Consider the following 27,176-nt stretch of genomic DNA (forward strand, 5'->3'; position numbering starts at 1 on the left):
GCATCGTCCCCTTTGCTCCCGACACCTGCCCGTTTGCTCCCCTGGAGGAAACTAGAGTGTCTGTGCTGCCACTCGGGGTCCTGCTGAACCCCGTCCAGCTCCAGCTCAGACCCCATGAGGGAGTGCACATGCATGGCCTGAGGCGGGCAGCGGGCCGGAGTCCCTACCTCGATGGCGTGCTGGAACTGCTCGTGCTCCCTCTGCAGCTGCTCCGCCTCCTGCAAGGAGCTGGCCGTGATGAGTCCGGCATTCAGCATCGATTCTCCGTTGCGGATCCAGCCCAGCACCTGAAACACGGCACAGGCACCTCCAAGTGAGCGAGGCCCTCCCCGGCCCTGGGGACCCACCTGCGGGCCAGCTGGGACACCAGACAAGTGAGCGAGGAGGTCAGACTGCTCACACAGCTGGGAAGCGCGGGCTTCCGTATGGTCCGACCTGCCAACAGCCTGATGTGCTTCCACGGCATCTGCTCAGAAGTGCCCCGTTTTAAAATTAATTCAGTCATTTTATGGTTTCAAACGGGAGCTGAAAAGTCGGAGGGTCCAGCGGATTGTTATTGTTAGTCTGCATGTCAAAAGGATTAAGAATCACCTATTAGCAGATCTACTCCCACAAATAATTCCCTGATAATCAAGAGAAGTAGCTTTCATTCCTTTTATCATTAATAAACACGCAAAGGTCATTCTGGTAGTTAGTCGTGCAGAGACCACTTGTGGCCCACCCAGCACCTAGTTTTCCTCATCTCCTTTACTCAGAAAACTTAGAGTCTGTCGGCCGAGGTGGGGGGGGGGTTGGGGGGCGTGGGGTCAGGTGCTTAAAGTGCTTCCCAGCCCTCCGTGCGGCTCCATGACAGCCAGGACACCACATGCTCCGGCATCTCTCGCCGCTGACAGCATGCAAGCAGCCTCCAGGCCGCTGTGCAAACACATTTCTTTTCTGATACAAGGGCTGCTTCCTCCTCGTTCTGTGCTCCCCTTCCTGCTGCCTGGGAAGGGGAGGGGAGCTGGCGCTACAGCAGCCATGTGACTACCCACCGCCAGCACGAATGCCAAACCTATGGCATAGCTGCTAAATGAGCACCAGCAATCGACCCCATCCTGACGTGTTACGTAGAGAACAGCAATCTACAGACAGATGTAATTCCTAATGGATGGGCCAGTCCCTTATTTCTTAGACACACTGTTTTGTTTTTAACAAGAAGGAACACTTTATTAAATGGTCTCTATTTTCTTAAGTTTTGGAGTGCCTGGGTGGTTCAGTCGGTTGCGTGTCTGACTCTCGATTTTGGCTCATGATCTCACAATTTGTGAGTTTGAGCCCCATGTCCAGCTCCGTGTTGACAATGCAAAGCCTGCTTGGGATTCTCTGCCCACTTGCATTAGCGTGCTCTCTCTCCCTCTCTCAAAAAAAATTAACAAACTTTAAAAAAAAATAATAAAGCAATCTCTATACCCAACATGGGGCTCAAACTCATGACCCCGAGATCAAGAGTTGCATGCTCCTCTGACTGAGCCAGCCGGGCGCCCTTATAAACTGGTCTTTAAAAGGCAGGTCACACGGGACACTAACAGGTGTTCTTTTAAAGTCTTCCGATTTGACAGCGCACCTGCCCCCGTGTGAGTGCCACCCACTGTGCACCGCAGGCCGCCAGCACTCCAGAGGCACTGGGTCCCCTCTGCTGGCCCGGACACACGCTTCTCTGACCCTCCACCAGAACCAGGAAGAAATGCCGTACTTTCTGTGCCGTGAAGGTGGTACCGCTCGGGAGATAAAATGTCACGGACATGCCAAGCGTATGTATGTAGAGAACCCCGAGGGCCACGAGCCGAAAGCACTCTCTTTCAAGCGCTCCACTTTTAGTTTCATGCTATGTGAGACACGGCGCTGCAGCAACGCTGGTAACAGAAGAAATCCCAGCCCTGTATTGGCTGTGACACCTCCGAGATTGATAACAGCCTATTTGGCAGAAACATCATACCGTCATTTAGCCTGAGAAGCTATGTGCTCAGAGTTTCCAGCAGACGACTACCACTAACAAAACAGGCCAGACGGATGTTGCTCTCAAGTGCTACCAGCTGCTGGGCGGGGAGCCTGCTCCACTACAGTCAGCACACGGCTGTCCCCGGCTCTGGCTCACACTCACACACAAGCTAGGGCTGTACTGGGAAGTGGGGGGTGTTACACCATGTGTCAGAACGACGTTCACACACGAGCCAGGGCTGTACTGGGGGGAGAGGTATTACACCGTGTGTCAGAACAACACTCACACACGAGCCAGGGCTGTACTGGGGGGAAAGGGTTTTACACCATGTGTCAGAACGACGCTCACACATGAGCCAGGGCTGTACTGGGGGGAAGGGGTGTTACACCATGTGTCAGAACGACGCTCACACATGAGCTAGGGCTGTGCTGGGGGTGTGTTACACTGTGTGTCAGAACAGTTGTGTTCAGAACAGTCTCCCCGGACTCCCGGAGGTCACACACCGAGGGCCGCGCACGGGGGCAGCGGCGGTCGGGCTCCACGCCGTCCCCCGCCTACCTGCTTCACTTCGGCCTGGAGGTGGCGAAGCTGCACGCACTGCTCCAGGTGCTTCCGGTGCTGCTCGGCGGCGACGTCCAGCTCCTGCTGCTTCTCGTGCAGGAACTCCAGCAAGTCCTGGACCCGCGTGGCCATGTCCACGTCTCTGTCGCAGAGCAGCTCCACGCCTGTGGATGTGAAGGGAGAGCCCAGAGTTCGACAGGCACATGGGCCCATTCTCCGGGCTTGCGTGGCAGACACCACGCTTTTGTGGACCATCTGCCCGGCCGGGCTGTGCCGTTACCTTGAAGGCCAAGGTCAAGGAAGGCGTGACCAGCACAGCAGTGTTTCCATGTGCCTCCAGGCACGCGAGGGAGTCTCAAACAATGCGTCTGCCATGTTCCAAAGCAAAACACAACGCGCGTGGCTAATCAAAGCAAACCCACTTCGGGTCACTCTAGTCCTATGGTGGTACGTGGTGACACGGGCCTGGCTTTTATCAGCGAGCAAACTTTGGCTTTTGTTGTGTATCACTGTACACCTAGTTTACTCTTCTGGAAGCGTTTGATGTGTGTAAGATGAGTGATGCAGGTTGTTGCTAAGTTTCAAACACCAGACACGTCTGTCTACATTTTTGAGCCTACAGTGACATCTGCTGGTAAAATATAAACTAAGATACAAATAAAGAATGTGGAAAAGGTTCTGGGGCCTTACATTTCATTCATGGACAACTAGCGTTCATGAAATGACACGCAAGAGTATGAAGGTAAGTACACTAATCATGTTACAGGTGATCACATGTGAAAGCAAACAGCAAAACGCTCCTTCTGAGGAACAGTACCTGGAACATGTACGTCACAGGGGCTGACCATGCTCTGCAGCCACTGCGCGCATGAAGGCCCCACAGGGATGTGGCCCGATACACACTCCTTACCAGAGGCCTGCACTTCGTTGACATACTGCAGAAGGTCCTGCCCTTGGTGGATGACATCGAAGGTCAAGTTATTCATGGTCAAAGCTTTGTCCGCGTGGTGCTGCAGGCGCTGCTCCGCGATGGTGAGATCTTCCGTGTCAAAGTCGTTCATCTGCTGCGAAAGCTCGTCATTCCAAGACTCAAGGTCTGAGATGATCTGAGGGGAGAGCATCTTCTTAGGACCAAGACTCACAAGATAATGAGCACCTGCTGCAACCCCTCACTGCGCTAAGGAAGAAACGAACATGACTGGCTCCCCGGGACATGAAGCCAGACGTCGGGGCTCCGCGGGCCACAGAGGGGACAGCTGGACACAAAGACTCTACCATAACTGAACAAAGTTTATCCAACATACAAAAACACATTAATCCCTAATGGTACTTTTTAAAACAAGAAGAGTTAAAAAGCCTGAAATTAAATGAAAACCATTTCTTTCTTAATGTTTATTTACTGAGAGACAGAAAGAGGGATCCTGAGTGCGGGAGGGGCAGAGAGAATCCCAAGCAGGCTCTGTGGTCAGTGCAGACCCTGACACAGGGCCCGAACTCACAAACTGTGAGATCATGACCTGAGCCGAAACCAAGAGTCAGACACTTAACCGACTGAGCCACCCAGGAGCCCCAAAAGAAAAACTCTTCTGATTAGAGGTTGACAGGAAACCCTAAAATTGGTAGTCAAAAAATCATATAAGCCTACAATAACCCTTTATAAATAAATCTATTTAACGTAGAGATAGTAAAATTAGGATGTTTTTTCAAAATTTTTAAAAAATTCTCGTGAAAGAAGTATTCAGACAACAATCATCGTGCAGTCAGCTGTAATGGCAAGGAAGACAGGACCTAGAGGGAGAGTTAGGCTGCCCCTCCTCATCTTGCTCCCACCCAAGTGGGACCGGACAGGACTGGCCTCTGACAGGGAGAAGCTGCGGGTCCTGTGGAGCATCTGGCACAGAAACGGACCCAGAATCTCAACAGGTCTTTACATCTAAACTCCAAGTGTATATATAGGGAACACCAGGGAAAGAAAGATAGAAGAAAATCACGAAGCGAATGCAGGATGTGGGACCTGGTTTCTTCAGCTGACACCGTTATTTCCACAAGGCACAGCAGGAGGAAAAGCAGGCTGGGTGAAGAGATGATTCTACATGGAAAGGCTAAGTATCACACTGGGCGCGGTGCCCATGTGTCCCCCAGTAGAGACCACCCGCAAAGGGTCTGAGTGAGGCAGGGTCCTAGAGGGCAAGGACTCTGACGGGGGTGGGGGTGGGGGTTAGGGAAGAAAGGTCTTACTGTAGAGAGACACTTAGGAGTCTCTGGGAGTGAGCCGCTAAGGGGCAAAGCTTTTCTCCCAACTACTGCAGCACGACCATGACACGAGGGAGGGCGCGATCCTGCTGGCCGTCCGAGCCTTGCCACTTTGGAGCAGGTTTGAAAACCCTGGCAACACACTTTTTAAAAAATTACAAAGGAAGAAAAACCTTCTCGATTAAGAACACTGTATTATCCACTTCAGTGGAGTAACATTCCCCATGGGTCCCGGTTTACTTTATCCAGAAGAGCAGTGACCACACGAGCTTGAAAATCCGAGAACGTGAGAGAGTTCACACGGAATTCAGCGAGGAGATGAAAAGGAGTAAAAACGGAAGGCCTCCCCACATGCTTATGGACAAATCTGCGGGGTTTAGTCTTCCATCTGTGGGGTCTGCATACAGTATGCGTATTTACATTAACTTATTAAAATTGGGCTAACATAAAGTTGATCAATTTAGATAATGTTAAATTACACGTAAGCCAAAAAGCCACCGAGGGAAAATATTTTTAACAAGGAAAGGGATGACCACACCTTTCATCTTTATCTTTAGGGGGCATCTTCTTTCTTAATGCCTGTTTTTGGACACTGAGGCGGGAGAGAAAGGCTCAGTGCCAGTGTCTTATGGGGACAGCGACCAGGGCACAGACAGCACTCAAGCAGCGGAGAGCAGACGAAGATGAATGTGCTAGAACCAGTGGGATTCAAAAATGCTCGCCGAGTTTAAAGAGACCATGGCAATGGCCGTGATCAACGATCATGAGGAGAAGTCCTGCCCAAGGTTTCCTATCACAGCTGGTCGACCACACAAGGGAAGACAAGAAATCGGTGGCAGAAACGAAACTCAAAAGCGTGGAAGTGACTTCTGAGTACCAATCCTTTGGAGAAATAACTGAAACCGTGTTTTTACCCATATCCCAGAATGTTTAGAAATATGAAAAGCTTTTCTTCCTCAAAATCCATGTAACTAACTGTGTCCCACAAACACAGTCACAGGATGCTGCAGTAACGACTTTGTTCTTTTCAGAGCAAGAGAGCTGATTTTCCCTGGAAACAGGAAGAGGCTGAAAAAGCAACATTCTCAGCATAAAAAACTTAGACCCGGGGCGCTTGGGTAGCTTAACTGGATGAGCATCTGACTTCAGCTCAGGTCATGACCGCATGGTTTGTGGGTTCGAGCCCCACTCAGGGCTTCCTGCTGTCAGCGTGGAGCCCGCTTTGGATACTCAGCCTCCCTCTCTCTGTGCACCTCCCCTGCTCACACTCTCTCTCAAAAATAAACAAACATTTAAAAAACAATTGGCCAAGGAACAAATAAGTTAGTTTCTACCATTAGATAGCTCCACATCTCATCTGCACAGTCAGATGGAGCTTTTTCCCAGATAAGGGAGGAAATCCCAGCCAAAGCCCCAACTGGTCATGTTTTCACGTTTTAGGATTATTCCACAGAGAAGAGGTTCTTGGGCTGACATTTTAAAAAGCTTTTTAACTACACTGCAACTGGCCTGTGACCGCAATGCAGGTCTAATTATTCCCTTAGCTCAGGAAAGCACCCACCCCCGCCTGGCGCACTGGCTTTATCACGGCCACCTGGAACTTTGTGGCTTTGGTGTGGAGAAAACCTAGGTTTGTGGCTTCTGAGCTACCCTTTAAAACACTAGTTTTTTGGAAATTGAAATACAATTACATTGTTTTTCTTTAAAGTAGCGATAATACAAACGAAGCCGAGAGATTTTTTATTTTGAAATATCAACATGTCTTGAGGAGAAACTTCAAATAATGCCTGGTGGCTCCGTTTCCTGAGTGAAACTCTTCAACAAGCAGCTAAGCGTACGGAAGCGATTCATCTGAAGTAGAAGCCAGAGAGGAAGACAGGTGCTCGGGGTCTTCTGTTCACACAGCTTGCAGCCTAGACCTTGGCCTCCAGGCCCAGGCCCGGGCAGGTCCTTAATGGGCTGAGCACAGCATGCCTTCTCCCTGCCTGGCTACACGTGTCTCTAAAGGTTGAGACTCTGAGAGCAGATTTTACCAGACAATGTGTGTAGGGTTAACTCCTTTCTTGTTATAAACCAGTGATGATAGAGAAATACGGCCAAGAAAGCCTTTCTTTAACGAAAACATCGACGGCAGTTCAGACAAGCAGCCCACCAGGGACCCCCGAGAGGCCTCCCACAGGGCCTGGCCTGGTCCCCGCGCCACCACACAGAGCGGGGCCTGCAGACAAGCCTGAGAGACGCAGGCCAGGCCCAGTTCCGCAGAGGGTCTTCCCCTCTACACAGGCCCTACCGTCCTCTGCCCGGGAGGACTTACGGTCTGGGTCTACGTGCCCCGGAGGCCCCAGCGTGGGCAGGGCGTGGCCTGGGTGGCTCGCTCCCCCGGCCGTGTGAGGCTGACGGGCACCAGGAGACAGGCCTCACCCCAGCTCAGGTGACTTTTGGTTCCTTCATTCATGTTTCACAGCCAGTTTGGACATCATCCAATTATACTGACTTCTGCTTGCACTTCAGCAAGTTCAATAATGAGACCTTCCCTGGCACAGAATTAAGAAGCAGCCTTTTGTTGAAGAAAAAGGAAGGAAACCTCACGTATAAGGGGCAACTTATAGGCAGGATGAAAGATCACCTGAGCACACTTGCTGGAAAAGACTGGGTTTCCTACTATCTGCAAATGCTGTCACCACCAGCGAAACTTCCTCTCCCTGCTGGGGGAGCCGGCAGGGGGCAGGGGAGGGACAGGAGGGGGGGCAGCGGCCTCGCGTGTGTGCCTCAGACAAGGGGAGGGCTGCAGGGGACCCGGCCACAGCCACGCTGGCTGGGCCCCACTCCCAGGCAGGGCTCCGACCTGCAGTGCAGCGCGGGGCCCGGCACAGCCCCCTCGGCTCGCAGGGCCAGACGCAAGGCTTCCTTCCTCTGTCCTGCCCCTCGGGCAGGGGAAGAGCCGCAGGAAGCGGCGGGGACCGCGGAGGGGGTCCGCGGAGGGCACTCACGTCGATGGCGTCCCTCTCGAACACACGCAGCTGCAGGAACAGCTCCAGCTTGATCTTGCGCTCCTGGAAGAGCTCCTCCATCTGGGCCTGGGCCTCGTCCAGCTGCTGCAGCACCGTCTCGATGTGGCTGATGGAGCTGTTGTGGGGGGTCTTGTTGCTGGAGATGGCGGAGTCCCTGCGGAAGGGAGCCGGGACGGGGCGGCATGACAGGGTCTCCCATCGTCAGCCGCCGGATCCGGCCGCGCAGGCTTCAGCGGGGAGGAAGGCTGGCAGGAAGCAACAACACTGGGCTTCCTCCTGCGAGCCGGCCGCCAAGCCTGCGGCCACACGGACACAGTCCCCTGTGCCGCCCCCGCCCCCCTCCAGAGCAGCCTCATAATTCCAGAATGTGACCTCGGAAGAGCTTCACGGTGGCTGCTCTTCTCCTTAAGTAGAGAGAACAGAATCCACGATCCCTGTTCGTTAAAACGCTAGAGTCATACGGGGAGCAAGGGTTAAACTCCCATGCGATCAATCAGGCCTCATCAACCCCTCTGCCTGACTCTCGGCAAAGTGAGCAGCGTAGGAAGTTAGCGGCGGTGACTCGAGAAGCCGTCCCTGAATGCTCCTACACGAGAGATCTGCTTCCAGCCCCCTCGGCGCCTCCCGCCTCGCCGCCCCCAGGGAGGAAGGTATCACCGGGGGGCCTGGCCTCCCCCAGCCTCTGCTCCGAGGACAGGAATGCCCAGCATCCTCTGGAGAGGCAGGTCCCTCAGGGCCTGAGGGACACAGTTCTTGGAGACTTAAATCAACCCGGTTTGTAGAGACATTTCAATAATTGCTAGGAAGACATGAACAGGAAATATGAATAAAAGCTGAGTTCCAGGAAAGCTTATTCATCAATGCTATGATGAGAAAAATCATTTAGTTAAAAAAAAAATGGCCAGAGAGGGGAAAAAAAAGAGAAAGAAACGGATGCTATGCTCTGTGCGCAGACCCGGCCCTGCTCTCTACCTAGCGGGACGGGGAGTCACAACCCCTTGCTCCGCAGCGGGAGGCAGGATTTCAAAGCCCCGGTGCCGCTGCCCGGCCCACCTCAGCTGCTGTATGAGGTCCTCCCCTTCCTTGATCACGTTCACCGTCACCTGCAGCGTGGTCTGCTGCTGCTGGCCGAAGCGCTTGATGAGGTCCTGCACGGCCTCCACCGACTCGGCATACACGTCGTCCAGCAGCTCCTTCTGCAGCTCCTCCAGCCACGTCCACAGCTGCGGGGGGGGACAGGCGCAGTGAGGACGGGCCGGGCCCCCTCCCCGGGAGTCCCCCTCCCCAAGGGACCCCGCTGGGAGGCCGGGGATGGGAGGGGGCAGTGGGGGCAGTCCGAACGGCCCCGGCCCCCAAAACTCAGGAGGCCACCCCCACCCCGGTGAACACACACGGGCACAGAGCCAGAGAGAACCGTCACTAAAGAGAAAAGAGGAAAGGGAAGGGAAGTCACTCTTTCCGATTCTTCCTCGGCTCAGTCTGAGCATAAGAGGAATGCGAGGGACCCCCTCCACCAACCAGAGCATCTGTTAAGCACAAGGCATCCTTCTCCACACCCTCGGCCTCTTGTTGCGTGGACAGCTTTACTTTATTTTTAGCAAGGACACCACAATCCATTATTAATTATTAAACCGCCGCTCACATGTGGCTGCTCTGCGTCGCTCGGAGAAGACAGAAGCCGAGGACGTGGCGGACTGAACTCCTCACCATGCCCGGTGGCAGGCTGGGATGTGGCACGGGGCTCGGAACCCTCGCCCGGCCCGGGCCACAGCGCGGTCCTCCCGTGACAGAGCGTGCACGCCAGAACCACGCTGACACCTCCAGCGCACAACCGTCACCACACCGTCACCACCGCATCTGGGGATGCAGACGGGCAAGACCGCCGGAACCACTGGCGGCAGGAACCCCGATCAGCCTGGTGGGCGCAGAGCTCTTCTCCCACTTCCGGGAAGCCCAACGCCTCCTCGGAGCCTCCAGAGAGCCGTTGGGTACATGGGACAGAGGCTGAATTGACCAAGCAGGCCCTGGTGGCCAGGAAGTGGTTTGTGTGCGGAGAACACGCTCCCTGCTCCCCTGGGTGGTCAGAACTGCGCCCTCCCCGCCCCTCGTGTCCTCCACGCATCCGTCGCAGGCGTCCCCCTGACAGGGACCGGCCAGGCTGGCCTTTGTGGCCGGGGCGCAGCTAACCTGCGCTCGCCCAGATAAATGCGGATTGGGCTTTCGTTTCTGAGCTGATCTTTGAAAACTGCTTTACGAGGAGGTGTAACGGACATACAGTACGCCGCCCGGATTTCCAGGGTCCCATTTCTTAGGTTTTTAACGTCTGGACACACGCACGGAAAGGCCGCTGCCGTCCACAGCGAACAGCTCCCAGGCCCCAAACGCCTTCCTGCGCCCCGTGTGACCCTTCGTCTCACTCTGGCTCGGCCCTCCTGCCCCAGACGATCACCCGCCTGCTTTCTGTCACTATAGGTTAGCCTGCATGTTCTTGAAAGAAGAGAAATAGGACTGACTCTATTTTTGGTCTGGCTTCTTCCCTTCGACATAATTATTGTGAGAGTCATCCATACAGTTGCGCGTGTCCACGGTCCACAGCTTTCACTGTGGGTGCGAACTCCGGCCTGGGACCCGGCACAGTGCAGCCGCTCAGCTACTTTAGACACTGGAGCTGGTTCCACTTTTTAGCCACTACACAGTATCTATGAACACCTGCGCACAGGCTCTGCGCACCTGTGTTTTCCTTTTATTGAATGGTGCACAGGTGTAGAGTGGCTGGATCCTCTGACGGGCGTGGGGTTAAACTTTTAACAAAGTGCGGAACTGTGTTTGCCCGTGGCTGCACCCTGCCAGGTTCCGGCCGGCACTCCATGAAAGTTCCAATGCCTCCACGTCCTCACCGCTGATAAGATCAGTCTTTTCCATTTTAGTCATTCCAGATGAGTGCCATCTCGATAGGGTTTCAATGAGCAATTCCTCACTTACTAATGATGGCAAACCCAAGCTAACCTTCTAAGAACTCTCTTGTTCAACGCACCTTTAGTTAGAAACACGGTATTCAGATGCCGCTGTCAGATCAGTATTTTAAACACAGCAGGTCAGTTAGAAAACATGGGAAGTGATGGCCGATGACCTGTCAGTCAAGCTACCTGGGATCCTAAGATTTAATTTTACTAAAAATGTTAAATAAAATACCTGTTACCCTACATCTTAGTATCTACCCAGTTCTGTAAGTAAGTTATCAAATTTCATACAATTCCAGAATTCTAACTTAAAGGAGTTTTAGAGCGAGGCTGGCTCACCTCTTTGCTCTCACGGGTGAAGGGAAGAAGCCCTGTGATGAAGCCGCCCGCACGGCACGGGCAACACGAACTGCTGGAGTCAAGCTGCTCTGGAAAAGAGCCCTCCACACCCGCCACACTTGCATTGACACTGTATTTCAACACCAAAAATACCACCCACTGATTCACCAAATACGACTGATGCTCTGTACCATCTGTAAAGGGTTCATAATCAAGAACACAGTCTTTTGGGTTTGCTGTTTGCTTTCCTCCAAACCCTAAGCCCTCGTGAACGTGGTCGTTGCACTTATAATCAAGAGGAAGGATGACAGCATTGTGACCATGAGGAATCTCCCGACCTGCTCTAACACCTCCGAAGAAAAGCCTTCCGTTTTGGAGGTCCTATTGCACAGCAGTATTATGGGTCTAAGAGCTACTTCAACGAGGCGTTGGCTCTGTGACATAAGACATCACTAAATTTCTCTGAAACCCACATCACTAAACAGGCATCCTCAGACCAACACCAGCCTCGAGGAGTCACCAAGAAGACAGGCCGCGTAGGCGAGCGCTAGGTGATCAGCAGTGCTGTAAAACGTAATCACCCGAAGTATAATGAGCCGCTCAAATTAACTGAAGAGGCAAGATTTGCTAAACGAAACCAAGAATGTGCCACTTAGGCTGCAGTGAGCAATAACAGAAATTTTACTAAAACGTGTTAGCAAGTCAATATATTTAACCAAACATCCAGAATATGTTCTCTAAAAGGTAGACTTTTCTAGCTGAAAGGGCTTCGTCAGCTTCCCAGTAACCTTGCCTCCCATTTGGTCCCCAAGCCCTGTGCAGCCCGCCCGCTTTCCGATTCCTGTCTGATGACAGACACTATGAAAAGGTGGACCTGTTCAACTACCTTTATTCTGCCACAAAAGACAAGAGAAAAAACAAACACAAAAACACCACTTTGGTCCCTTTCTCTCAAAACCTCAACTGTCATCTTCCACCTTAATCCACACGCTGCCCCGGAGCTGCCCCTACCTGGTCACTGTGCGGGGACCCCGGAGGAGGAGCGTCACCTGGAGCACATCAGCCTGTGAGGCAGCCCCGGGTGACGGGCGGAAGCTGGAGGCACGGGAGGCAGGTGGGCACGGGCGTGCATGGCGCACGCTGAGCCTGCAGAAGCCGTGCTCCAGCAGTGGAGTGCACAGGACACGTGCGTTCCCCAACGACCGCCCTCTTTCACTGTGATCTAAACGGAGGCAGCACTGATGAGAAGGAAGGCAGAGGAGCCAAGCCCACCCCAAATGCCAACCCTGTCACGGACGGGGCGCGGGGCTCCTCAGAGAGCAAGCTGTCCCCCCGGAGGCCTCTGGGGTTAGTTACCGGTGCTTCTGAGAGCTCGGTCCCCCGGACACTAACAGAGATGCGCATCTCTTCTTTCAAATTTGTGGAGAGAACAGAAACACAAGGTTTTTTTCAAGCCCTCTAGAAAAACACTACAGTACCAGCAAAAAAACAACACGAATTAAGACAGCTGGAAGAGAATGTGCACGTGCCGGGTAAGACGCAGCCAGCACACAGCTGTCCCGACCCGCCTTCCCACCCCGTTCTCGGAGCTGGGCCAGGCCTCCCGCGTCCTCAGCTCGCCAGGCCCTTCCAGAAGCCCTGGGCCAGCATCCTTCTCACACTACTGCCCCAGATGCCCTGTCGGACCCAAGGGGTGCCTATGTCCCCGCCTGGTGCTTGGTAGGCCGAGAGGCCTAACTCACCACCCAGCTTGTGGGACAGGATGGTGGATGGGGTAGAGAATTCCTCTTCTCTAGCAAATACTACCCACAATACATACACACACCATGTAAATCACGAAACCCCGTTAACAAGCGTTGCTTCTATACACCCTCAAGAGGAGAGGGGAGATCAAAACCGATGCTCGGAACTGGTCTGAGGCACGTGTGTGTTTCTACCTCACTCCACTGCAATGGCCTAGGAGATAATGACAATAAAGCACTTCCAAGAGGCAATAGGGAGCCACAATTAAGAGTGTGGGTTCTGACGCTAGATCGCTGGACTCTCCGTGCTGCCTCAACATTCCCGAGGCTGTGACTGTTGGCTCGGGTAAGTCCCTTCCCAGGTCCACGGCTCTAGCTCCTCATCTGTAACACGGGGCTGCTAGCAGTGCCCACCTCTGCCAGCTGCTGCCAGGGGTAAATGAGTGGATAATGCAGAGTGAAGAAGTAAGTAATGTGAGCCACTATGACTAGTTCTATTCTCCTAATAAAAAAAAAATGTCTAAAAATCACAATGTTTTAAGTCTTCTTTCTTAGGGCTCTGCACTGGGCATGGAGCCTCCTTCCTCTCTCTCTCTCAAAAAAAAAGTGACTAATATTTGGGGTGCCTGGGTAGCTCAGTGGGTTGATTGTCCAACTTCTGATTTTGGTTCAGGTTTTGGTCCTAGGGTTGTGGGATCGAGCCCCGTGTAGGCATGGAGCCTACTCAAGATTCTCTCCCCTCTGCCCCTCCCTGTGCCCATGTTCACGCTCTCTCTCAAGTAACAACAAAACAAAATAAAACAAATAAAATAAAATAGGGGCCCCTGGGTGGCTCAGTGGTTGAGCATCCAGCTCTCAGTTTGGGCTCAGGTCATGATCTCATGGCTTCATGGGTTCGAGCCCCACATTGGGCTCTGAGCTGGCAGCACAGAGCCTGCCTGGGATCTCCTTGCTCTCTCTGCCCCTCCCCTCCCAAAGTAAGTAAATAAACTTAAAAAATAAATAAATAAAAGCCTTCCTTCTCTAGATAGTTTTCAAAATGTATCCAGGTTCCTACCTACTGTCCAAAATAATAAGTCACTTAGTCTGGTAGACCTAACACCATCCTCCCCCACATTTACATCTTTTTACACCTAAAAATAGTACGAGGAAAGGGGCTGGAATTAGTCCACTGGGGCCCATAGAAACCACTTCCCCTTGATTCCAGGGGAAGCGGCATGAGGATCTGTGGGTCAAGCCTTTTCCTTCCCTCCTGTTTACTCCCTCCACATCCTGGACTCTTGAACATGCATCCACAGTGGACTGTGCTCACCCTGCTTGGCCTGCTGTGGGACCGGCCAAGGGCCACCGCCATGGAGGAAACCACAGACATGGATCCTGGGATCAGGCAGTTGAAAAGGGAACAATAAATGAGGTAGAAGGCGGAAAGTTCTATTTTATCCATGATGTCAAATACACAAAAATCCTTTGCCTCTTTAGAATTTTTTCCTGGTCCTACAGAAAATATTCTCATTCAATTTGGAGGAAAAAAAGGATTCTCAGATAAAAGTCATTTCTACCGTCAGTTGGTGACGAATTGATGCATATCATAATGCAGTATGATTCAGGTAAAGTCTATTTTTAAGCTTTTAAATTAGTACATATGATGCCCAAAATAACTCTGAATAAAAGAATGAGGAGAAGTCTCTAGGACGCCTGCGAAATTTTTATGGTGCATTTCCTAGGCAGGAAGAAAACTGCCCTCTGTGCATGCTGCAGTTTACAGGAAAGAGATAAACCTCTGCCCAAGCGCTCAGCAGCTCAGACCCGACTGGGAAAGCTGGCGCCCACAGCCAGGCTTGGGCAACACTGCCCCCTAGAGGCCCTCCGAGCGGTGGCCAGCAGCATTCCATGGAAGGGGACTTGAACCCGGCCCACAACTTGGCTGTGCATATGTACAGACCTGGTTTCCAGACCAGGATCCGTCCACAGGGAAGCCGGGCTGGGGAGACACATGAATTTCTGGGGGCAGGACCCCCGTGATAAAGATGCGACAGCCCCCATCCCAGATCCAGCAGCAGCTGGCGGGCCACCTTCCGTTCAGCTCTGTGCTGGGCGGAGGCTCAAGGAGGACCTGCAGCCCTGCTGGGAGAAAGCTCGGGGAGATCCTCTTCCTCCCTAATCAGACAGGAGGCTTGGAGGGCTCCCTGGGGAACTTGCTGGCGTGCGGGATCCCGGGAAGGACTGAGCTTCCGGCCGATTCAGCAGGTGGTAGGATGGGAGGCCTGAGATTTGGGGATTGCTTCAACCACAACCTGTCTCAGATGCAAAGTCTGAACAAGGCCTACCAGGCTGCTCCATCTGGAGCACAACCCGCCAGATGTGGCCCTGAATCTGCGCGCGGCCTTGGCACCCCCTACCCTCGGAGTCCTCGTCTCTGAAATGGGATCTTCCCTAACTGGCAAAGTCAGTTTGAGAATCAAACGAAGTGGCCACAGACACGTGAACGTGCTCAATCACTTCAAGCACTTTATCAATAGAAGCGACCACCAAGGCATCTATGCTCCTACCCTCGTACCACAAGGACAATCGTCTGGACACCAGGGGGATGGCGGAGCTGTAGGGAGCATGGGAAGCACAAAAGCCCCTCCACCCCTGCTCCCCGGCAGAAGCTGCAAGCCCGGAGCAGAAGTAGGTAGTTTCAACGGCGACTTACAGGCGGGATTTCAGGGGGCACCCACTGTGCACAGAAATCGTGATTCAGTTCCGGGGTCAGAGGGGAACTTGCAGCCACGTGCATCGCGTTCTCCAGCCTGGAACGGGGCACACGCCCACCGTCCTGATTAGGGAGGGGTAAGGGTTTGAGCAGTACTGCGTTACTCTTGGGGGGCTGATACAGGATGCCGTGACGTGATGAGGTTTGTGACGGAAGCACATCATATTAGGGGGGTGGGATGAGGGACAGACCGAAGTCCGTACGTACCAAGAAAGAATACCAACGCAAGGATGTGTAAGAGAGGGGACGCCCACGGGCACCGCAGCACTGGAGGGTGGAAGGCGCGGATGGGCAATCAAGGACCAGGTGAGGGACAGGGGCTGTGCCCGGGCAGAAGGCTCAGCGTGTGAACCTCAACCACTCAAGTATTTACAGGACATCTACTTTGTGAAAAACAGAAATTTTGAGATGAGGATTTTGTTTTTTCTCTTTTCCCAACACTGACAAAACACAAAGCACTCTCCCGGAGGTTTCGAAGTGGGAAGAGCTCCGTCATTTTGAGAGCAGCCACCTTCTCCTGAAACTGCCTGCAGTTAGTCAAAGTGTAACTCCCCCTCCCTCTCCACATCTCTGGAGACAGCGAGAGCTCGCGCAGTCCGCGGTCCCTGTCCCAAGGGTCACACTTCACTCCTGGGACTCCGCCTGCAGGGCAGGAACTGAACTCCTTGCACACCAACTCACTCCCCTCTGACCACTCGCCTCTTGCAAAGTGGGGGCTGGGGAGCCGAGGCAGCATCACGTGTGATCCACCCAGCAGTGCACAGCAAGATGCTGTCTCCCAGTTGCGACTCTGGTCTGTGCTTTGGCTCAGGGGCCATGGCAGCTACAGGCGTCTCTTCAGGGCACGCCACCTGTGCGCCATGTTCATGCACATGTGTACAGCTGCTGCTGTAGCGTGTGCTGGGGCCACAAGTGTGACCCTTTCTTCATAACCTTAGTCTTTCTGATTCAATAGACTTCTACTGAAACCTATGAATGAAATGTCTGTGTTGGACTCTGACCTACTCCTGCCAACATGTTCTGGGATCCTCTGGATCTGACAGACCCTCACCTAGACTTTGATAAGCATGCTTTCCATGCCAAGCGTCCCACTCACAGATGTCCTGAGTGGGGACAGAGACGTACAGGGGAAACACCGTCCCGCGGCCTCACTGAGGTCACCTACGAACACCCTGCCGTGAGCACCGTCCCGCGGCCTCACTGAGGTCACCTACGAACACCCTGCCGTGAGCACCGTCCCGCGGCCTCACTGAGGTCACCTACGAACACCCTGCCGTGACGGTCTTACTGGCAGGACTCTCAAGGTAGCCACGACGATTTCTGCTGCTGCACCAAGTCCGTCCTTGTTCGGTGGCAATCTTCCCATTTTTAAGAAAACAGTTCTCAACACAACAAAGGAGAGTTTTCAGGGTGTCTGAATTCCGATGAGCAGTCTTTCCAGATGTCATGTCGGGACATAAAAGTTCCAAACAGGTCAGAAGAGTCAGTTCAAAGACAGGACAATTGCACAGACGGCTCCGCTACGGAAGGTGACGCCAAGGACACAACCCACCCACCCACCGGGCGCAGGTCCCACCGAGGTGACTGGTCCACCATCTCCCATCGTCACCGCCACCACCAAGTCCAATCCAACCATGGGTCTGGACTGGAAAGGACTTCCTTCCTCACAAACCGGGTCGGATGAGTAACACCTGACTCTCAGAAACACTGTCTTCCTGGCACCTTCCACTGGGAGAGCAGCTTGGGTGGACAAGGACAGCGCTGGTCTTGTGGTAAGTGACTCCCTCGGGTGACGCTTTTTTCCAGCCATTCAGCGGTCTGATTCTAGGGACCGTACTAACAGATTGCCCATACTTTCCTGTTTTATCTACAAATTAGATGTCAAACGCCTGGTTAAATGCTCACTAATTTCACTGTATGCCCCTCATCAAACCAGAAACCCAGTACAGAGTGAAATAGAGTGAACATCCTATGACCCGTTCAATTCTCTCCTGGCAGTTTAACAACTGCCTTTTCTAGAACTCGGCCTACGACTGACTGACCTCACCTGCATGCTGTGTGGACGCTGCCTTCCATATCACCAGCCCCGTGGCAGGTCCCCCCCTCCTGCCCCTCCTTAAAGATCAACAGACCCAAACATCAAGTTCTCTCACTACCCAGGGGTCTACCTGTCTTGGAATAGAGACTTGAACTCCCTTAGAAGAAATAAGTCCTTTCTTACAAAGCTTTCACTCATTTTTGCTCTTTCGCTGCTTCTAAGGCAGTCTGAAGAGCAGCCTCCTTGAGGAGAGCAAAGAAGCCACGTGAAAGTTGAAGAAGTCTACTTTCCGTTCGTGTCCGTGGGCTTCCCCAGGGCCAGGCGCAAAGCCCAATCCTTCCTTGAGCTTGAGCTCTGGCTTCAAAGAAAGGGAAACAAACAACAAAACCAAAGCTGCCTTTTCTTATCTAGAGCTTTCAAGCTTTCCTGACGAAACCCTCATGCATTGCTGGCAAGCAATCTTCCCACCACTTATTCAATAAAAACAATAACCAGTAACACACGCCGCACACCAGAAATGCCCACGGGTGACATGCTTCTCTCAGTTAACCAAAGATCTATCGCGCTTAGTTCGTGAAGCTGGGTACCAATATAAAACATCAAGAACATTATAAAATGCCCTATTAAAAAAAAAAGTCCAACAAGTAAACCAGATTACATATACCTCCATTCTAAGCTGGACATTCTAGGACCTACGACAGTGCGCTGGCTTGACATTTGGCCCAACTGCCTCTCCTCTCTATTACGTTGATTGACGCCAATCTACAAGCAGTGAATTAAAGCAGACATTTGCAGCTCTCCCTGGAGGGCTGACCTTTCAACAAGAAATTATAAAACGTGGCATGTGTGCACAGTTATACATTTTCAATCCCTGCTGTTGTAATACTGAGTTACAAATAAAGATAGTGTAATATGTTCTTAATTCATTTAATAATCATCTACTAAATGGCCACTACGTGTCAGGTATATTAGAGTTCCCTGTAATTTTCTACATTAACATCTAATTTCCCTGCTGACATAAAAGTTTTCTCTACCTGAAAATATTGGGCCCATATGAAGAAATAGAAAATTGATGAATTTCAGCCACTTTTAAACTATCCTATAGAAAAAAAATAATGTTTTACATGAGACTTCTGATAAAAGCGCCTCTTTTCGATAAGAATATCCCTCTCTCCCCCCTGGGCTAACACAAGTGTTTTATGCATATTTGGTGGAAGAAAGCCTTTATTTTGCAGCGTTGGCTGGTACCATAGGAATTTAGTGATTGTGCAAAGTAACACATGCCAGGGTGAATGCACGGACCCAGGAGTAAAGATTCTTCACAAGAGCTGACCTTGTCCTGGTGGACAGGGGGCGGGGGGCTGGAGAGAGAGCTGAGAGCCGAGAGAGGCTTCAACAAAAGGGCGAGAGCGAGGTGCTAACTCAGAGTGAGGGCACCCGGAGCAGATGAAACAGTCTTTGTTCAGCAAAGATGAGGGAGAGATCAGATTACACCCAGGTATTCATTCCTTCGCCTCACACATGTAGATCTGCCCCATCCTGTCTGGGTCCCACCAGTTACAGGGGGGGATGGGGTGAGCAGGGAAACAGGAACAGTTACTGAAAGTGGCTCCGAGACGGGCACGCTGGTAAGTGTTGGCAGAGTTTCACTCAGCTGTTCACAGGTGAGAGACCTTAGTCTTCTTCCCATTCTGCAGGTGGGAAAGCAGAGGGACTTACATTTTTATAGAAAGAAAGCATAAACGACCAGACTCATAGACATGCACACTCGTGCGTGCACACGCACATGCACACACACACGCCCCTACAGCAAGACCATCTACTTTTTTAAACGCCAGACACCACAGAGTGTACGAAGGCAAAGTGCTGAACCTGCTGGCAGAGACGAAATGCCCAAAACCAAACCTAACATCCCATCACGCAGGACTGACAACACAGTAGATGGCTCTTGGCTCTCTGCTTCCTCTAGCTTTCTTTGGCTTGAGGCCATTTAATTGCCCGTTTGTATCTACATCAGATAAATAAATCAAAGGAACCCAATGTTTATGAGTACAAGGAGAGAGTTCAGCTAAGGAACTGAGCACTGAACATAAATGATCGAGAGGTGACCACCTAGAGTAACATCCTAAGAGATCACGCTAGGTCTTAACCTTCCCCACTGACAAACATCGAAGGCATCCTGGACTTCCGAGAAGTCACAAAGATGGCGCACCGTTGCTGAGGGAGGTCCAAATGACACAGCCACTCTGGAAAACAGTTAGGCAGTGTCCTTTTGAACAACAGGAGCTTCCCAGAGCACCCGGCAATTGCCCTCTCGGGCATCGATCCCAGCGAAATGACAGCTTCAGTCCACGTGGAAACCGGTGCGATGGCCCAGTGTCTCTTTCTGAAACTGCCAAAACCGGGAAATAACCCATGTCCTCTACTGGGGAGACGGCTAACCAACTAGGACGTGGGCGTACCAGGAAACACTATTCAGTAAGGAGGAGGAGAGAGCTGTTGATGGGTCTCAAGGGAATGACGCTGAGTAAGAAAGCGACACAGCGTATGAGGCCGTTCCGTACACTCTGAATAACACGTTATAGAGAGCTTGCCAGGGGTCGGAGACGCAGTCGGGGCTGGGCGTGAACAGGGGGCGTACCACCTGCGTGATGGAATGATTCTGCATGCTCAACGTGCTCACGTGACTCCACACAGGATAAAACAGCACCGAGCAAGCACGTACGAGCGCGCACACACGCCGCGCTGCAACAGGCTTGCAGGGCACGGCGGAGTCGCTTTCCGGCTTGCACGGTGCACCGTGGTTCCCAGACGCGACACGGGAGGCTGGGAGAAGGGGGTACCGTCCTTCTTGTCCATTTCCTTTTTTTGCCCCACTTCCTGTGAATGTCTGATTCTTTCAGATTGCAAGCTACGAAAGCAAGCTGAGACTATGTTTAGAGGTATCACAGAGATCTTCAGAGGTAGATATGCAGGCTAGGAATAGCAATGGAAACAAGTGAATCATTTGAGAGAATGCAGATGCAGAAGTCATCAGCAAAAGCACGGCTGAGAAGGCCAAAATGAAAGGCTTAAAAGTTTGGCATCAGACTGTAGAGAACTTAGCACAGGAGGTGTGAGAGATCTAGAAGACTCTGAAGCTTGAGGGGCCGGGCTCGCCCAGAGAACTAACACGTCCTCACATGGAACAGAGTCAGGCCCCCTCTGGAAAGGCAGGAGGAAGGCATGGGCTCTGCACCACAACCGCCCAGCACAAGCATTCAGCACAGGGCAGCTGGTCTACCCAAGGAGCCGCATGCACCGTCGGTCAATTTTCCTGAATGAGGTTAACCACCAGATGCCCGTCATTCTCAGCCTCACCAGGGGAAGGGGAGAAACGAAAGCTGGCCCTTTACACAGGGCTGATGGAGAAAGCACTGGGTTCGTTTTCAACATACTCCTGGAGCGAACCAGGTCAGGGCTGGGAGAGAGGCCCCCCCCGCACCCCAGCTCTGTTCCCCAAGGAGCTATGCAGCGTCCGCTTCCTGGAAACCCTCCCCAATTGGGGTGACCAGAGTACAAGGTCCCCGATGCCTCTGTCCTTGCTCCCCAGGGTGAGGGAGCACTGGCCAGAGCATAAAGAAAAGAAGTCAGCTTAACTGCAGGCATACAAGGGAAGCTAGCCGGGTATGCTGGGACCAACACCCCCCCCCCCCCCCCCCCCCCCCCCCCCCCCCCCCCCCCCCCCCCCCCGCCAAATCACCAGGTGGTCAGGAGGTCTTTATTTTTGGTTTCTGAGTAAATCCCCTTTCCCCAGGCAGTACTCCAAACAAAAGCTTGCCCAGTTCAGTGTTTAGTCTTCGGAAACAGAACCCAACGGGCTTCTTTACTTAAACCCAGCAAGCATCCAGCCCCATTCAAATGGGAATGGTCTTCCCTGGGAAGCCACGGCTTTCAGGAATCAAGCTAACAAAACCAACTCAAGGCCACTGAACCAAATCCAGAAATAAACTCCGGCTGAGAACTCACTACCACCACCTGGTTGCCTCAAATAATCCACAAATATCAAAGGTAATTATCAATTAACCCAGAACCTAATTTCGAGAATGAAGTACGATGGATGAAAATAACTCTGCTTGCGCTATATCTGGAAGTGGAAAGATGTCCCTCTATCATTAAATCTCAGAACGGTGCACTAGAATAGACATCATTTATTCCACAAGCTGACAGAGGATGTGTGAGGTCCAAGAGGCAGGCTCACTAGTGAGATACAAAAGTAAGTGAGACATAGTTTTTGGTCTTCAACAAACTTCACATCCACCGTGAAAAACCAACAGAAGACCGACTCACACAACACACACAGCAGTAGGCATATGTCTGTCCACACGCAGGTAACGATGGGAGAGTTATAGTCAGCATCAGTGTGAGCGCACCACAGGAGGGCACAGAGATTGAGGGGAAGAAGGCAAAATGCAAGAGGAGAAAACTTCTCCTAAAATAATCTCCACGTTCATGTCAGCATGAATCAGCATCAGCATTCTCTTTAAAGACATTAAAAACATTTTAAAGAAGAAACCGGGAGTATCAGTCTTCACGTCTTCTGAAAGGAGGTAAAGCATCTCGTGAATTGTTTTCAGAGGGCAGAAAATGCAGGGGGCTCCTGGAATGCTTCCCGATCTGGGCTGAAACTTTCGGCATCCAACCTCAAGGTAGAAAACATTTCCTCCCTTCTCTTCCCAGGAATGGGAGTCCTATATTGTGGCCTCTGGGATCGAGAGAGCAAGGCACCCCGACATCTCGCTCAGAACCTAACTGCTTGGTCGGCCACAATACGGAACCATCCAGCCTCTCCAGGTGGGGTTCTTGCGAACCGAGCCAGCACTGGGAGACCTCACCTCGATCCAGCACCTCTGAGTTTAGTGGCCAACGACGCCACCTTGGATTACGTGCCCATCCGTGAGCCCGAAGAGTACTGCAAAAGAGAGAGGGCGACAGAGGAGCTCCCTGTGATGTGAGAGATCCCAGCGCAGGGGAAACCGCCAGCCCTGCTGGAGCAGCGAAGGGAAGCAGTTCGCCCGAGTCAGGGCCGCCCGAGCGTCACAGGTGTGGGGACACTGCTGAGTGCGAGGGGCTGGAGGCAAAGTGGAGACCAGACCATCAGCACGCAAGAGGTTTCAGGCTGGTGCCCCACGCACACAATGAATCACTGACGGGTCAAAAGCAAGGCTATGTATGACCTGATCAAATCACTATTTCTGGTGGCAGTGCTGCAGGCGCTGGAGCGAGAGCTGCCAAAGACGGGGGCCCGCTGGTGGCCACGGCCTAACTGGAACTGAGGGAAGAACTCACAGCCGGTGTGCCCGTGACCAGAAGCGGCTGTGCACAGTCGTGGCATCTGTAGGCCTCCTCACAACCACCATGTGTCCTCGGTAAAAAACTGTTTCTTTTGGGGGCACCCAGGGTGGCTCAGTCAGTTAAGTGTCAGACTCTCAGTTTCGGCCCAGGTCCCGATCTCACAACTGGTGAGTTCAAGCCCCGAGTCGGGCTTGGCATTGTAACTGAGGAGCCTGCTCGGGATTCTGTCACCCCCCATCCCGCTCACTCTGTCTCTCTCTCTCAAAAATAAATAAACATTACAATCCCCAGTTCCCCTGTAAACACTGCAGAGCCCTGTGGAGCCAGGGCATGATTGAGAGCAGGCAGAGGCTGGCAGCGGAGGTCCCGCTCCGAGGGCCGCCGGCCACAGGCCCACACAGCACAGCTTCTGTGGAGAGGGCAGGCCATGTGGCAGAGGCTGGCAGAGCCCGTCACCAGCCTGGGTGGACCGATGTCTGGGCATCTCCAGGCTGCCAGGCGGGCTCGCCGAGTTTCAGAGTAAGAGGGAAGTAATGGCTTCCTGGGAGCCACGCCTTTAAGGTACAGAGGGCCCGGGAGACGACTAACTGCCCAGGTTCCGGAAGTCGCAGTGGCGGTCCGTCCCTCTGAACACGTCCACTGGGTCCTGATCTCTGGCGCCCCTCCTGCGGGTCCCGGGCAGACCCGCACCGTCCAGATCCTTCTTCCCAGCCTGCGTCTGTGCGCTCTCACGCGCTCAATCCCCAATGACCCAGAAGAGCTCCTCACTTCCAATTTACAAAGAGCTGCAAAGTTGAGAATTTTTTTTCCTTAGAAAGAAGATGCAGTAAAAGCTGACATCCTTACTCAGTTTGTAATCCTACTGAAAACTTTAGAGTATGTCTTTTTTTATCCTAAAAAGCCCTAAGTTTAATTGTGATATATGATTTCTACTAAGAATAACACACACGAGGTATGATTAGTACCAACCTGTCCTCCGCGCACCAACAACACGACCTCTTACAACAAGAGCACACCTATGACGTCAGCGTTAGTATTACGACAGCCACTCTGGGTTCAGCACATCTAAGTCAGTATTATGTGGAATTTCCTTTTATCAGGATCTGAGCGGTCTCATAGTCCGATAAAATCATGTGATCCATGACGCTGGCCACATGACAGCCTTGCCTGCCGTAGGAGACCCCGCTGTGACCACAGTGCGCTGGTCACTTCCTGACACACTCTGTCCTCTCTCCAAGGTAAAGATGGCCCTACAGGCTCACCACCTGCCCGCTCACCTCCCACTGCACACCCCTGCCCGCTAGCCCAGGCCCCACGGTCGGCTCCTGACAGACACCAGGTGTCCGGCCCCGCTGGCGAAGGTGAGCAAGGGGCCGGCAGCCTCGGGCGTGGTCCCCCGTCCACGCAGACCCGCTCGGGGCGAACAGCTATGTCTCACGGCTCGCCACCTCCGGTCCACTTTCTCACATCACACCCGGCCCACACTCGTCCCAAGGGGCTCAAAGGGCCTTCCAGACCCAGGCTCCGCCGTGCACCCTGACGCCTTACCTCCTTGACGTGGCTGTGAAACGAGACTGACATGTCCAGCAGGACCTTCCGCTGCTCCACACGCCGGACAAAGTCTTGGATCCGGTCTTCGAGCTGATGGGCAGCCTGGTAAATCTCTTCGGGGTCACATTCCCCGGTCTGAGCGAGCTGTTCTGCTGCTTCTAATAGTTTATCCGCGTTGGTGTATGTGTTCTGCCCAAGAGAAAGTCCAGAGAAACAGAGGTGAATTACAAAAAAAACCCTGCTAGGCATCACACTCCGCAACTGAGTCACTTTGGGGCATTCCTGATCACTTCTGCAAATCAAACAGAAAATATGTGAAGGGAAGACGTGGGTTTAGGAGTTCAATGTATCTCTATCAGCAGCCTTTTCCATTACCGTTTTAGATTGTTAAACTCTGAACCTTCCGTCTACAGCGATGACGGGGGTATTGCAGGCGGCTGCCGGCTGTGCCATGACTCACGGAGGCTTTGGGCTCCGGGCTGCTGCATATCCAGACGCCAGCACGTAGCACGAGTGCCCACCTCACTTTCCCTTCCAGTTTTCTGACGGAGCGCGGAGTTCTAGTTTTGTCTTTCAGTATGATGTACAGTTTTATAATTCCCCAAGGGGAGGTGGAAACGCTGGGTTCCAAACACAAGTTGCTGTCTTCTCTAACATGTTTCTACTTACTGATAATTCTGCGCTTCTCTTTCTTCTACTTAAGAGCACATATTTTTTTTTCTTCAGAAAAAGGAAATAACCACAATGGCCTATATAAAGTAGGAGAGAGTTGGAAGTTACGTGTAAATAGTTATCTAAAATACTCTGAAACTCACTCCATTTTGATTCAAAGAAAGGCTGCAAATGGGTTAGCCAAATACAGAGGAACGCTAGAGGCCTGACCCTGCCCACGGAAACGCCAGAGAGAGGGCAGGCGGGCAGGGGCTGGGGGCGGCCAAGATGGGACAGGCGCAGGGCTCCAGCGTGGCGCCAGAGCAGAGGGGAGGCCTGGAGAGAGGCCGGGTCCCTTTGAGAACCAGGCTGAGTACTTCCTCCTTCTCGAACGGGTCAGTCCTGCAGCAGAGCAGGGACGGCGTCTCACCAGTGTGCAGAGCGTGGGCTGGGGTCCCTGCGGGGCGTGTGCGCCCGAGGAAGGACGAGGGCGCCCCTGCGTGGGCAGCCCCCCACTGGGGGGACAGCCCTCTACTGAGAAGACACCTCAAGGATGATGGGGGGTAGTGTCCTTTGTTCAGAGAAGGAGGTTACACTGTGGAGAAGGAGAAACGGGGCACTCACCCTGCAGCCTGGGCTGGAATTAGAGGGACGCGTGATACCGGTTCTGCAGACGGAGGTGGGAAGGTGTACGTTTGTGTACACACGTGCCCACGCGTGCGTGTGCATACACACACACGCGCACACACACACACACTCAGACATTCCCTCTCCCTCTGTCCACTGAGAAGGCCCAGGAGCAGCCATGGCCCAAGAGTGATAACCCTTCCTAGCACCCAGATTTCTCCCTGGAATGACCGTCCTCCTCATCAAGGACCCAGGGCTCTGGGAGATATGCTGACGCCAGGGTTGGAGTGCGACGCGGTACAAGATGAACCCGAAATAGCGTACTGTATCCAGAAGTAAGGAAACGCTCAGGAACACTGTGGACAGGTCAGGCCACGGAAGTCAGCTTGAGGAGGCTCTCACTGGCCCCATCGGGGACCATCTGAGAGTAAACAGTGATAGCAACAGAGTAGAAGCCACCAATACAAAGGAAACCACAAGTCCATACGGACATAAATACATAAATAAAACCCGCTGAGGAACAGGACATTTACAGAAATTCAAAGGAGCTCCCCACTAAGTGCTTTTTAATTACAAAGGGGGAGAGGGAGATTCATCCTACAATGGAGACGTCTGGCAGACACCACTTTAACCAGAAGTCAAAGCGAATGCCACATGGAACAGGACAAATGAAAATCGGGTGCTGCCCAATGGGCCAGCACAAGGACACGGCGGCATGTCCATGACATTCCTGCCCGAAGACATAAAACTGGAATCTAATCAAAAGGAAGCATCAGACAAACCCAGAGTGAGAAGCAGTCTCCAAAATAACAAGCTTGAAATCTTCCAAAGGTCAGAAAAACTTAGGCACAACCGAGAAAGTGCTATAAACACAAAGGACTTGGAGACGTGACAACTCGACAATGCCGGTGACTGTGCACCACATCCCTCAGCTGTGAGGACATGCCGGGGCTGGAGTTGAAGGGCAAGCACCCAGCAGTGCTAAGCTCCAGACGACTGTGTTCCTGGGGGGTGCACAGAAAGGCATCCCTCCTTGGCGGGAAGCGGACGCTAGCATCGGCGGTCCAGGGGAGGGGTCCGTTCTCTGCGCTGCCCGTCCGACACTCCTGCAAGTTGAAGAGCATCTAGAGCAGCTATCAACACAGCAGGATAGGCTTGGGGTCTCAGGAAGGAGGACGCTGACACACAGAACAGTGAGGGGCACCCCAGGCGTCAGGGTTGGGGCACAGCGCTCCATCCCCATGCAGGCCACAAGTAGGGTCTATGGAGAATTTCAAAGTGACAATGAAAACCAACTCAGAGCCAGTCTGTTCTTTTGTCATCAGCACAGGCTGAACACCCAGGTCTCCACAAGCCACCATCCTGAGCCCTTG

At 52.7% G+C, this 27,176-nt stretch overlaps 1 protein-coding gene across 1 annotated transcript in view; it reads right to left on the reverse strand.

Annotated features, from left to right (window-relative positions):
• The window catches only part of TRIO (trio Rho guanine nucleotide exchange factor), a 197,873-nt gene that overhangs the window by 103,145 nt on the left and 67,552 nt on the right, over positions 1 to 27,176 (reverse strand). Inside the window, 7 exon segments of the mRNA XM_029941284.1 lie at positions 3 to 41; positions 168 to 287; positions 2,540 to 2,706; positions 3,453 to 3,648; positions 7,786 to 7,960; positions 8,860 to 9,029; positions 24,523 to 24,714. Of these exon segments, the coding sequence (XP_029797144.1) occupies positions 3 to 41; positions 168 to 287; positions 2,540 to 2,706; positions 3,453 to 3,648; positions 7,786 to 7,960; positions 8,860 to 9,029; positions 24,523 to 24,714 (1,059 nt within the window).

The sequence above is a fragment of the Suricata suricatta genome, chromosome 6 (assembly GCF_006229205.1).
Source record: "Suricata suricatta isolate VVHF042 chromosome 6, meerkat_22Aug2017_6uvM2_HiC, whole genome shotgun sequence".
In the NCBI taxonomy this organism is placed as follows: Eukaryota; Metazoa; Chordata; class Mammalia; order Carnivora; family Herpestidae; genus Suricata; species Suricata suricatta.